Here is a 13,155-nt window from a genome sequence, read left to right on the forward strand (position 1 = left end):
AAGGGAATATAGCTGATATTTTACAATTATAAATGATTTTAATCTTTGAATGTTAATTAGTATATTGTACACCTGAAACATATAAATCAGTTATGGACTTATAACCTCAATGGATTAATTAAGCAATTAGTTAATTAATTAAAAAAATAAAACAATGTACTTACCACAACCAATCTCATCAGACCCATCAGCACAGTCCTTGGTCCCATCACAGACAAAAGTTAGGGCAATACATCGGTGATCAGGGCAGTGAAACTGCGTAGGTGAACATGTCTGTGTATAATCTAATGTCATCCAAAAACAAAACCAAGTTAATAGTTTATTTCTTGTCCAATGTGTACCAGAGCCAAACTGTACAATGCTTAGGAAATACATAAATTATCTCAGTTGTATGTGTGCTCAAAATTCCTGCACGTCAGGCAGATCGCCTTCTTGGAGAGAGGAACTGAAAACAGTTTCAGAGTCAGAAACTGTGAGGATACTTTGAAAAACAGACCATACGTAGAAGATAAGCATCATGGCCTTGCTTTGGACTACACCTCATGAATACTATGAAGTCCAAGACTCTTCTGCACAGCTAAGCAATGAAACCCAGCCCACAAAATAGGATGGCCTGTGGTCATGGAGCATGGTCCACATGATAACTGGATTTAACTGGATCATGATAACTGAATTTAATCCAAAGCCTAAGCAGAACTATCCTCAAAACCAGGACCCTAGCTGGCAGAAGAGACATAGCCTTAGGGTCAGAAGGGCTGCCTCCACGACTCAAAACAGGAATCATAATATAGTCTCACAGAATGTGAAAGCTAGACGGGATCTTAAAGCTTATCTAGTCCTGAAAAAAAGGGACTAGCCAAATCATGCAACCAAAACAGAACTTAGTCCAGGGAACTCTGCACCCACTCTGTGCAGGTGGGTAAGATTAATGAAATTGAAATGTTCTTTGCCTTTTTATTCTATTGTCTTTTTGCCTGTATAAATAAAAAGAAAAACCAGTAGCTAAACATCTGGGTGTGTTTATATGATTTAGAAAGGGCAATTGTTTTAAATATCTGAACAGTTAGTTGTGGGATTTTTATTTTCCAGTTTCCATCGGGATATTAGTTAAATATCAAAGACAGTCCTTGTTTCGCTTCCATAGAAAATATTTAGCAAGACTTCCCATGTCTTTGCTTTTACAGCCTATTAATACACTGGTTGACAGATGGAATAGAAGTGGCTAAGATATAATGAAAATTATATGAGCATTCAAGGAAAGTACTCAAAGCCTACTCATGGTTCAAATCTATTTACTAGGCTGAGCAGCCAAGAGAAATCAGTTCAAAACTTACTGCATGACTTTTCATCTGATCCATCCTTACAATCATTATCTGTGTCACAGACCCAGCTCCTTGGGATACAGAAGTTATTGTCACAGGTGAATTGATCAGCACGGCAGGAAGTGGGTGCTCGAGTGGGGCAGTTCTGCTCATCGCTGCCATCCAGACAATCATCCTCTCCGTCACAGCGCCACATTGAGGGAATGCAGTGTCCTTCGCGTTTACACTCAAATGCTAAAGGTGAACAGGTAGCATCTACAATAGAAACGAATTGGTCGTAAAGACATTGGTTTTTACAGCCTTTTAAATGAGATCTTACCTTTCAATGGGAGCATTATACAAAATGTGAAAGCCATCACCATTCGCTGATGTTTATTTGGCAACTATTATTTACATATTTTTTTTCTCTCTAAATCCTCACAAGGATACTGCCAGGTACATATAATTATCTGCATTTTTACAGATGAGGAAATTGAGGCTTTGAGAGGCTTAGGCATCTGCCCAAGACCAAAGCTCTAGTTGTCACGACTGTAAGGCCCATCCTTTGCTTCTAAGCTATGCTTCCTCTCATCATATGGCTCATTTGAAATTGATAAAACATTTATGTAAAAACCTGCAGTTTTAAAAAAGAACAGTGCAAAATAAAACTAAACAAAATAAACCTTTAGAAATTTCAAAAATGTACAAATGAGCACTTTTATTTTCAAATGTCATTTCTCTTTCCTTTAATGTCTCCTTGATAGAAATTGCTGAGATTTTTTTAATCTTTCACAATAGTATTTATTATAAATTGGATTACCATCAAAAGATTATAAAGGTTAAAATCACCATTTCACCCATAATCCATTTTTCACCTACAGGAGGAAAAAGGAATACAGTACATGAGGTTTTCAAAATCTATTATTGCAAACACTTATTCCATGATACCATTCTCTCCAGTACTATAGATTAGATCCCATTTATTTGGGGTAGGAGAGGCCAAAATGCAGTGACTCTGCATGTCCATCCAATGTCAGAAAAAAATTTTATTGAGGATAGTCCAAATAATGCTAGAAATCATCTGTAACATTATCTATGAATAATATTCATTGTCTAGCTTTCTAAAAGCCTTTAGAGTACATATTCCTTTTTTCCTATAGGGATAACCTAAGCCTTTTTTTTAAAGTGCACCTCTCTCTACATATATATCACAGGACGTATCACTAATGTATAAGCTACTTACTAGATGTGGTACATTGAACCTCATCACTGTTATCAAGACAGTCATCGAATCCGTCACAGCGATACTGAAGGGGCACGCATCTGCCGTTGTGACAGGAGAAGGAAAGAGTGCCACACTGCTCCACCGGCGGCTCTCGGGAGGCATTCTCCACACAAGTCAAATGATCAGAAGCCAGACTCATTCCATAGGGGCAACCACACACCCGCTGGGAATTCGGCACTGGAAAGCAGAAGTGGCTGCAGTCGCCGTTTGGATTGGTGGGCCGGCTACAGGCATTAGACCCTGAAAAAGCAATGCCCCCAAACACAGCGGTTAAGCACAGTCCTTTTAGGTTGATCACAGGTTTGGTTTGTGACGAAAAATGAATGGGAAAGAATACTTGTCAGACCCACTATTAGAGACTGACTTCTTCTTGGAAAGGAACATGCCAAATGACACATTCAATTTAAATACAGAGAAGTGCCGAAACGTGTTTTTCCTCCCATATGCTTAAAGTAAGTAGAGTTGAATAGAAATTCTTACACATTAAAATTATCTCAGTGACAGGAAGATAAAGCTATTAGGATATTTATATAGTATATTTACTATACTATAAAGTTATAGTAAATAAGAAGTATTTAAAGGTAAAAGGAGCCACCATATTAAATACATCCATACAAACAACCTGGCAACATTACTCACCTGTCTGGACTCTAGAATCATATACTTTCGCACGCATCACAGAACCAACACCACTTCGGAGAATAATCGATTGTCCAGGATTGTATTTCCCGAATCGAATAATACCACGTCTCCAATCAGTAACATATATATAGTCTAAGAAGAAATATGGTGATAAGTTTACTTGCCACAGCTCACCTGGGAAAATGCAATATGTTTATAATGCTTCTTCTAAATGTGGGAAGCTTCTTTCATAAGTATCTGTTTAAATAAATATGTTTCTGTTTTCCATAACTTGTAATTCTAGAAATGACTCTTTAGAAGCTTATTTTTTTTTTCTTAAAGAAAAAATTTATTTGTTGACTTTTGAGCCTCTGAAGCTAAGGACCTTTAATAAAACAATAGAGTTGGAAGAATACTTCCTGACACAAGAGTGCTAGGGAATAAAAACAGTAGAAAGAGTTGCTAGCATAGATATCTGAGAGAGATCCTACCTAGAAGAAGCCTATATTATTAATAATAGTAGTGATTAGATTCAGGGAAGAATATTGGAATATGGAATATTGTGATGAAACTTAATAGCAATTGGCCTTAGACCTCTATGGGTAAAAATCTTTTTAATCTCAGGATTCTTTTATACAATATGAAATGATGCCTCAGGAGACTGAGTTCTTATCCTAGCTTGAGCACTAAACTGCTGAGTGATCGTCACTGTGTGGGGGCTCATGTTTCTAGTAAAATTAATCTCTAAGTTCTCTTCCAGGTCAAACATTTTATATCCCATGTTTAATGAGAACATTTTTTTTTTTAATTTGACTCTCAGATTTCAAAATGAGCTTTGAGAAGGCAAAGCATAGATATAGATAGTTCAAGAAGGAAATGTTAGTGTATGTTTAGGGATCAATAAAATTTATCCACATAAGTGTTCCTACACCTTAAAAGACAATAATGCTCCACAAAGCTGAAAATGGAAGAGGCCATACAAGATTTTGAACATCAAAAATTCAATTGTGTTCATTTTACCTTAGATACTAAAGCAGGGAAATAAACGCGTATTTCAATAGAGTTTTCCAAAGAAAAAAACAATAACCAACTAAAAATTCCAACTGACCAGAAAATGACTAAGATGTCACAAATTGTGTCATAAAATCAGTTTTCCTTATCTATGGTCTAATCAATGACTAATTCGTCATTGGACTTACTAAATCATATTTGGTCTGACTAGCAATCAAACTGCAAACCAGCAATGAAATAAAAACTGCATTTTTATTTAATTACAAAATATTCCAGCAAACAGCAGAGAAAATTTAACATGTTTATACTGTTCCTATGTGAGAACAAATAGGATGTGTCGGACAGCATTAGTAGAAAGGGAAAAAGAATGCACTGGCTGCATATTTATAACTGACTCAAAAATCTCACAAGAGCACTTAAAATATTTTAAAATAACATGCACTCCTCCACAGAAAACAGGGGGGAATATAGAATATATTTACTAGTTATTCATTCCATACTACATGTGTATGAGAAAGTCTTTGAATTATAGTCAGTGTCTACTTTTTTTAAAAGCAGTATGCCAATGATTCACAGTAGGAAATTTCAGGACTTCTCTGGTGGCTCAATGGAAAAGAATTCACCTGCAATGCAGGAGACGTGGGTTCAATCTCTGGGTTGGGAAGATCCCCTGGCAGAGGGCATGGCAACCCATTCCTGTATTCTTGCCTGGAGAATTCCATGGACAGAAGAGCCTGGCGGGCTAATAGTCCGTGGAGTCGCAAAGAGTCAGATACTTTGTGAGTCAAACTGAGTGACTTAGCACGCATGCAGGAAGTTTCAACTTGAAACACAACTAGCGTAAGTGTAGAGGCTTTGTTGGATCAAAAAATGGCACCTCTCTAACCAGATTAATTACGGTTTGTCAAGCAGAACCAGGGTAAGTTTTAGTTTTTCCTTACCCTCTTGGCCTGGTACAAACTACACAATCATTCACAGAAACCCTATTATCAAGACTAAACACACCACCTGTTTTGTGGTGCCGTTCTAGATTCTTATTCCCAGCAACCGAACCCACAAGAACATGCCTATACTCACAAGAGAGGAGATGGGAGGAAGAAAACAGATGCACTGTTACATAGAAATGTCTCAAACAGAAAAACATTAATATTTCATCAACAAACAATGTTTTATTTAGACATAAGAGCACCATTTCATAAGTGACCAGTTTTTCTGGAATTATGAGATTGCCAAATGAGGATGAGTTTTATACAGCTTGCACAGTATAAATAAAACACTTTTGCTTCAAAACATACCTTGAGAGACAGCAAGTCCAAATGGATGTGTCAACTGATGTACATTGGTCAGGGCTTTTCTGTCTGAACCATCAAAGTTACTGTGCTCAATTTTATCAAAAAAGGCATCTACCCAGTACAATCGTGAAGAACTAGAATAACAAAATACTTAGTTACTGGTTATTCAGAAATTAGAAAAGCACACCTTATACTAAGGGCATTCAAAATCAGGGATTTCCCTGGTGGCTCAGCAGTAAAGAATCCGTCTGCAATGCAGGAGACATGGGTTCGATCCCTGGGTCAGGAAGACCCCCTTAAGAAGGAAATGGAAACCCAGGCCAGTGTTCTTGCCTGGGAAATCCCATGGACAGAGGAACTGGGTGGGCTACAGTCCATGGGGTGGAAAGAGTTGGACACGACTAAGAGCTGGACAGTCCATGGGGTCGCAGAAGAGTCATACACAACTTAGCAGCTAAACAACAGCAATTCAGCTGAACAGCATGTTCAGCTGACACATTTACATTCATTAAGCAAAGTTTAATAGTCTTATGTTCCCCAGAAAAACAAAGCAACTTTCATGAAGTGATTTTCAAATGTCTTAGAAAACCTGAAATGTTATCTTCAAGTTAAGAATTTTAGTTTTTGCCTTATTAAATTCACATTTAGGAAAAATACCGTTAGTGACTTATGTTTGAAAGGTTAAACACATTTCTTCCTATTTTTACTCCTATGAACTGCTTTTGCATTTGATATCTCTAAGCTTGTTTACCCTGTTACCTTTTCCTATATCCTTAACAGATCAATATCTTAAAATTTAAATCTGATATTCCAAAAACCCTCCCATAGTGCATATAGGCAAATACATATTTGTTGACACCAAAGATTTCCTATCCTCAAGATGGCCCCTGTAAAAATTGCACATGACCAGTACTTCATCAAATCCTTCTTCTATTTCCCTGAGTCTTGCCCTATTCTGCTTCCTCTAGCAATTTTCAGAATATTCATTTTAATGCATACATTTTCATCCCAGCAGAAGCTGGCCAACTACAATATGTCTCCCTTAGCAGCAATTTGGGACGATTCCTACTTACCTCCAATCAATGGACAGCCCACTGGGCCACCCAAGAGTAGTGTTTACTATAGGTAAAATGTTAGATCCATCAGCCCATGCTCTCAGGATTTTAGCAGGACGGTACCAAACCGAGAAGAATATATACCTAGAAAAGGAGTTAATAAATCAAAGATGTTAACATTGGCACAAACTAAACACAGATTCTCCAGAGAATTGCTGCAAACTAGTTTTCTGTAGAGTTTATATAAAAAAATACATAGAAAATACAAATAGCATTAAAATGAGCATCCAGGGCAGAGAACCACTGTGCTAGACTTCAGGACTATTGTCACCAAGTAGGCTCTTCAAAAAGACATAATTCAGATTATTAATACTACATGTCCTTGAAATAAAATAAATGATGAGTAAAACAAAAACAGATTTTATAATCTCTCACTTTCTTTCTGGATTAAACATCAAGGATCCACTAGATGACTCTTTAATCATCTTCCACAAGGAATTTGCAGCAAAGCATTTCATTCCTGATTAAAAATGCACCCAAATCAATGTACACAAGATTTCTTACCCAAGACATCTTTTTTATGCTTTTTTTTTTTTTCCGAAGGGTAGCAAAAATGTAAGTGTAGGGGGGCAAAGCTCTTCTCTTTCATGTGCGCCTTAAGAACTAAAATGAGTCTTTTCCAAAAGGTAACTTTCTGAAATGTGACTTCATATTGTTTCAAATGAATGACTGATTAGGAAAGGAATTTAACGCCTTTTTAAAACCCACTGCCAAAGATTTAGCTTAAGATAAATTCACTAGAAAATCAACATTTAACTCTCTATCGGGCAATAAAACTTCTTATCGATACCATCGTCAGTTTTAAAATATGTTAGACACACAGGCTTTGCAGTCAGATAGGTCTGGAATTTTAATACTAACTGTTGCTTAATAGCAGTGGGTCCTTGAGCAAGTTACTTTATCTCTCTGAGGTCCAAAACAGGTCTTGTATACACTCACTCACAAACCAGCTTTTGGCTTAGATGAGATTATGCACTATGTAAAGTGTTTGCTATGTACCCTCAATCAGGCTTTAGTAAGTTACCAGTTATCACTTTTTTATTACTCTATTAAAACATAACTACCTGGTTTAAGACTTTATGGTAAGCTATCAAACTATCAAACATATTTAAATAAAAAAGGTAAGAACTAAAAGGGATGATGTGAAATGCTCTGTCTTTTCTTGCCTGACTCCATCAACAACGCAGTGGTTAAACACTTTGTGGTCTGAAAGACTTTTCATTCTGAAAACTACTGAACGATTTAGAAAGCTTTGGTAAGCTTTGTATCAACGCATTAAAGCTGGGAAGGAATTTGAGCCTTTCTTGATAATTCTGCTGCATATTCTTTCCTTCTCCACCGAATCTGTGACTCACTGTTTGGTCCTATGTGACTATGAAAAAAACACAGTTCAGTGAAGGCTGGGAAAGCCAAAACTTAGCTAAAGGTAAGTGGTAGAGGTAAAGTGATAATTTCAGCATATGCTAAAAGGATACAATCTAAGGTGATTTCAATTTACATGGTTCAATCTTGTATTTACTAAATTTGCCCAATACCTATGGCATCGCTTGTTTTCTTAAGAAAACATGAACATACTTACCCAGCAGTCGGATGAACTATGATTGACTGTGGGTTATTTAAATTCTGGATGATTGTACGTCTTGATTTATCAGCTAGCCTTATGACACTGACACTCCTATAAGACGAATCTGTCCAATAGAGATTCCTCGAAATCCAGTCAAAACTCAAACTTTGAACAGCTGGCACCCTGTTAGCTGTGATAATTTCTCTTCCTGTAAATTAAAATATGGACATGGTTTAAAGTAAGCATATTTTATATGATATACATTTTCCTATCACTGCATATTTAAACTTTGTGTGAGCACGCAAAGAATATTTCAGTAACATGAAATTCTTTAAAAAAAAAAAAATAAAGCAACTGTAAACTGCAAAGCAACACATGAGATAAACCTAGAATCTACTCATCTCCAAATGTCTGGATCTCAAAGAATAGATATGATTCTGTTAAACAGAACCAGCAGTGGTATGGCCTGGATTTACTCCCTTGTTCAACCTTTCAGAAAAAATTTCTCAGTACAGAACATCTGAAGAAGAGATACCTGAGTTCACATACTCACAACCACCACCCACAGACAGCACTGATAAGCTGACACTGCCAGGTACGACTGGGGGTATCTGGGAGGCATTCCCGCCCAACCTTCTCATCAACAATTCTTTCATAGCCACAAAGTTGCCAAGTTTGGGAAAGACCAGCAGCCAGAAAGGAAATCAGAACTGGTATGAAGAGAAACAAAGACCACTTTTTCCTTTGTGAATTTTTATGCCTTTCCCCCTCTTTTTCCTTTAAAAAAAAAAAAAATGTGAATCAGAGTAAACAATCACACCTCTTTCTTTTGAAGGAAAAAGTCTAGTCTTTTTTCCATTTATTTATATGAGAAATTATACAAAGAAAGTCCTCTGTGTGCTAGACACCATACTAGACATTGAGGAAACATCATACTACTAATAGTATTACTAACAGCAGCTTATACTGAGCACTTAATATGAGCCACCACTTCCCTGATGGCTCAGACAGTAAAGCATCTGCCTACAATGTGGGAGACCGGAGTTCAATCCTGGGTCAGGAAGATCTCCTAGAGAAAGAAATGGCAACCCACATCAGTATTCTTGTCTGGAAATTCCCATGGATGGAGGAGCCTGGTAGGCTACAGTCCATGGGGTCACAAAGAGTCAGACATGACTGAGCGACTTCACTTCACTTCACTTCATGAGCCTGAAACGAGCCCAAGTACTTTACATGAATTCATCCATCCTCACAACAGCTCAAGAGCAGGAATTACTATTATCTCTACTTTCCACATGGGGAAACTGAGTCATGTAAAGTGAAGCGTCTTGAGAGAAATGTGGACACTGTCTTCAAGATATCTATAATGAAGTAGGAGAGGGGAGAGGAGGCAATTAGGGCAAGAGGGAAAGCAATAGAAGAATATTGGCTGCTGTGATGGTGGTATGCACAGGATGGTATGGAAATTATGGCAGGAAGTGCAGGAGGATGAGATGCTTAACCAGCATCACTGACATGAATATGAGTAAACTCCAGGAGATGGTGAAGGAAAGGGAAGCCTGGTGTGCTGCAATCCATGGGATTGCAAAGAGTCAGACACGACTTAGCAACTGAACAATGACAATAGGTGTAGAGAGGTGTTTTGCTTTTATTTATTTATTTATCTTGGCCCCACCACATAGCATGCAGGATCTTAATTCCCTAATCACGGATTGAACCAATGCACCATGAGGTGGAACCAGAGTCTTAACCACTGGACCACCAGTGAAGTCCTAGGGAGAGGTTTCCCAAAGGAAGCGGTGAATGAAGGGCTGTAGAAAAGATGTGGAAGTGGGAAGGACAGACACTGAGGATTCCACATGTTCAGAAGCATGGCTACAGGTTAACAAGTTAATGATAGAGGCTAAAAGAAAGGAAGAAGTTTGGGTGACCACCAGATTTGGGGAGGGTGGGGCGGCAGGTAAAAGGTGACACCTTTCCCTTGGGGCAGGAGGTCTGGAGAAGAGGAAGAATGGTGAATATTTAGACGAATTGGTTTTCAGGTGATCTGTGGGATATCCAGGTGAAGTATCCAACAGGCAATTGGTGCAATGGATGTGAAAACCAAAATGTGAGCTTGGTTTGAGACTTTTAGCACTTTCTGCATGAAGCCTTCCCTGACCTTTCCCTTCATTCTCCAGGTTAGGAAGAAAAGCATTCAGGAAATGGCCTATCATAAGTTTCCCTACACTAATTTATACTTACTACATTAGATGCTAACCAAAGACACAGAAGATGCAGAATTATGTGGAAGAAAATGCACAATTAGAAGAGAGGACCCATGTTGAACACTAGAGATCACAATTGCATATAGGACAGATAAAGAAAAAACAAAGCTAGTGGAGGTGATGGAATTCCAGTTGAGCTATTTCAAATCCTGAAAGATGATGCTGTGAAAGTGTTGCACTCAATATGCCAGCAAATTTGGAAAACTCGGCAGTGGCCACAGGATTGGAAAAGGTCAGTTTTCATTCCAATCCCAAAGAAAGGCAATGCCAAAGAATGCTCAAACTACCGCACAATTGCACTCATCTCACACACTATTAAAGTAATGCTCAAAATTCTCCAAGCCACGCATCAGCAATACATAAACCATGAACTTCCAGATGTTCAACCTGGTTTTAGAAAAGGCAGAGGAACCAGGGATCAAATTGCCAACATCCACTGGATCATCAAAAAAGCAAGAGAATTCCAGAAAAACATCTATTTCTGCTTTATTGACTATGCCAAAGCCTTTGACTGTGTGGATCACAATCAACTGTGGAAAATTCTGAAAGAGATGGGAATACCAGACCACCTGATCTGCCTCTTGAGAAACCTGTAGGCAGGTCAGGAAGAAACAGTTAGAATTGGACATGGAACAACAGACTGGTTCCAAATAGGAAAAGGAGTTCGTCAAGGCTGTATATTGTCACCCTGCTTATTTAACTTATATACAGAGTACATCGTGAGAAATGCTGGGCTGGAAGAAGCACAAGCTGGAATCAAGATTGCCGGGAGAAATATCAATAACCTCAGATATGCAGATGACACCACCCTTATGGCAGAAAGTGAAGAAGAACTGAAGAGCCTCTTGATGAAACTGAAAGAGGAGAGTGAAAAAGTTGGCTTAAAGCTCAACATTCAGAAAACTAAGATCATGGCATCTGGTCCCATCACTTCATGGGAAATAGATGGGGAAACAGTGGAAACAGTGTCAGACTTTATTTTGGGGGGCTCCAAAATCACTGCAGATGGTGATTGCAGCCGTGAAATTAAAAGACACTTACTCCTTGGAAGGAAAGTTATGACCAACCTAGACAGCATATTAAAAAGCAGAGACATTACTTTGTAAACAAAGGTCTGTCTAGTCAAGGCTATGGTTTTTCCAGTGGTCATGTATGGATGTGAGAGTTGGACTATAAAGAAAGCTGAGCACTGAAGAATTGATGCTTTTGAACCATGGTGTTGGAGAAGACTCTTGAGAGTCCCTTGGACTGCAAGGAGATCCAACGAGTTCATCCTAAAGGAGATCAGTCCTGGGTGTTCATTGGTAGGACTGATGTTGAAGCTGAAACTCCAGTACTTTGGCCACCTGATGAGAACAGCTGACTCATTTGAAATGACCCTGATGTTGGGAAAGATTGAGGGCAGGAGGAGAAGGGGACGACAGAGGATGAGATGGTTGGATGGCATCACCGACTCAATGGACATGGGTTGAGTGGACTCTGGGAGCTGGTGATGGACAGGGAGGCCTGGCGTGCTGTGGTTCATGGGGTTGCAAAGAGTCAGACACGACTGAGCAACTGAACTGAACTGAACTGAACTGAAAGAAAAAATGTTTAAGGAACAGTAGAAATAATGGTCAAGAAACAGCAGGAAATTCAGGAGTGTGTTGTCAAAGTGAAAAAAACATTTAAGAAAATGACTAAGGTGCCAAAGAAAAGAACTGAAAGTTTATAACAAAGTGACTGGAGGTGACTGGGATAAGATTGGTTTCAAGAAAGTGACATGGTGCAAAGAGGTGAGAAATGTAGATATGGAAGTAGGGCTTAAAAAACGTACACCAAACTTTCAAGGTGCTTGTCCACAAACCTGAGGACAGAAGACTGCAATCAAAAAGGAACATGAAGTAGAGGGTGGGTTGAAGGATTTTTAGGATGAGAGAGACTTCAGCATATCTGATGAGGACAAGTCAATAGATAAACAAAAAAAGGTGGAGAAGAGAAAGGATCATTGATGCGGCAAGTTCCCTGAGGGTCAGCCCATACTGACTTCAATTTGACTTCGAACAGTTTTTGCACGTAAACTCACTGAATTTCACCTTCTCACTCGGAAAAACAGAGCAAACGTAATACCTCCGTAAGCAAAGTGCAAAGAGTTTAACCGCTATTTTAAAAGGCAATTTTCTCAGCTTGTGGACTTGAAATTTATTTAAAAAAAAAAAAAAGAAAGAAAACCAAGATGAGAACTGCAGTTGCCAAAGCTATAGGAATCTGACCTGTGGAGGCACCTACGGGAGACAGCCTGTGTGTAGTAACTCTGCAGATGTAATTCCAGTCCTCAGAAAAAAGGTCTTTTGGTTCAAAATCACAGATTAACCGCAAGTTTATCTCCTCTTCCTTCCAGTAGAAGAACAGATGAAGAGAAAGAAACCGGAGAAGGGGTAACTAACTAAATAAAAGGTGAGATATACCAGCAGAGGTGAGCACCAACACCCACACATGGAGAAGCCTCAGCTTATCTGCACACAGAGGCACCAGATTCTGAAAAAGGCAGGGCTGAGTAACTACCCTGGTACAGAGGCTTCCCTGGTGGTCCAGTGGTTAAGAATCTGCCTTGTAATGCAAGGGACACTGCTTTGATCCCTGGTCAGGGAAGATCCCACAAGCCATGGAGCAACCAAGTCCGTGCGCCACAACTACTGAGCCAACACTCTAGAGCCCAC

The 13,155-nt window shown here is 38.8% G+C and overlaps 1 protein-coding gene across 3 annotated transcripts in view; it reads right to left on the reverse strand.

Annotated features, from left to right (window-relative positions):
- Positions 1-13,155, reverse strand: part of LRP2 (LDL receptor related protein 2) — a 176,263-nt gene that overhangs the window by 87,451 nt on the left and 75,657 nt on the right. For all 3 annotated transcript variants that reach the window (XM_086370871.1, XM_086370868.1, XM_086370878.1), the window contains exons 17-23: positions 8,205-8,397; positions 6,584-6,709; positions 5,514-5,644; positions 3,226-3,360; positions 2,545-2,826; positions 1,335-1,577; positions 165-284 (exon numbers count right to left, since the gene is read on the reverse strand). In XM_086370871.1, the coding sequence (XP_086226997.1) occupies positions 165-284; positions 1,335-1,577; positions 2,545-2,826; positions 3,226-3,360; positions 5,514-5,644; positions 6,584-6,709; positions 8,205-8,397 (1,230 nt within the window). The remainder of the gene's footprint in view (positions 1-164; positions 285-1,334; positions 1,578-2,544; positions 2,827-3,225; positions 3,361-5,513; positions 5,645-6,583; positions 6,710-8,204; positions 8,398-13,155) is intronic.

Source organism: Bos grunniens, chromosome 2 (genome assembly GCF_055505025.1).
Source record: "Bos grunniens cultivar Pamir isolate PY7600 chromosome 2, Bosgru_T2T1.0, whole genome shotgun sequence".
Lineage (NCBI taxonomy): Eukaryota > Metazoa > Chordata > Mammalia > Artiodactyla > Bovidae > Bos > Bos grunniens.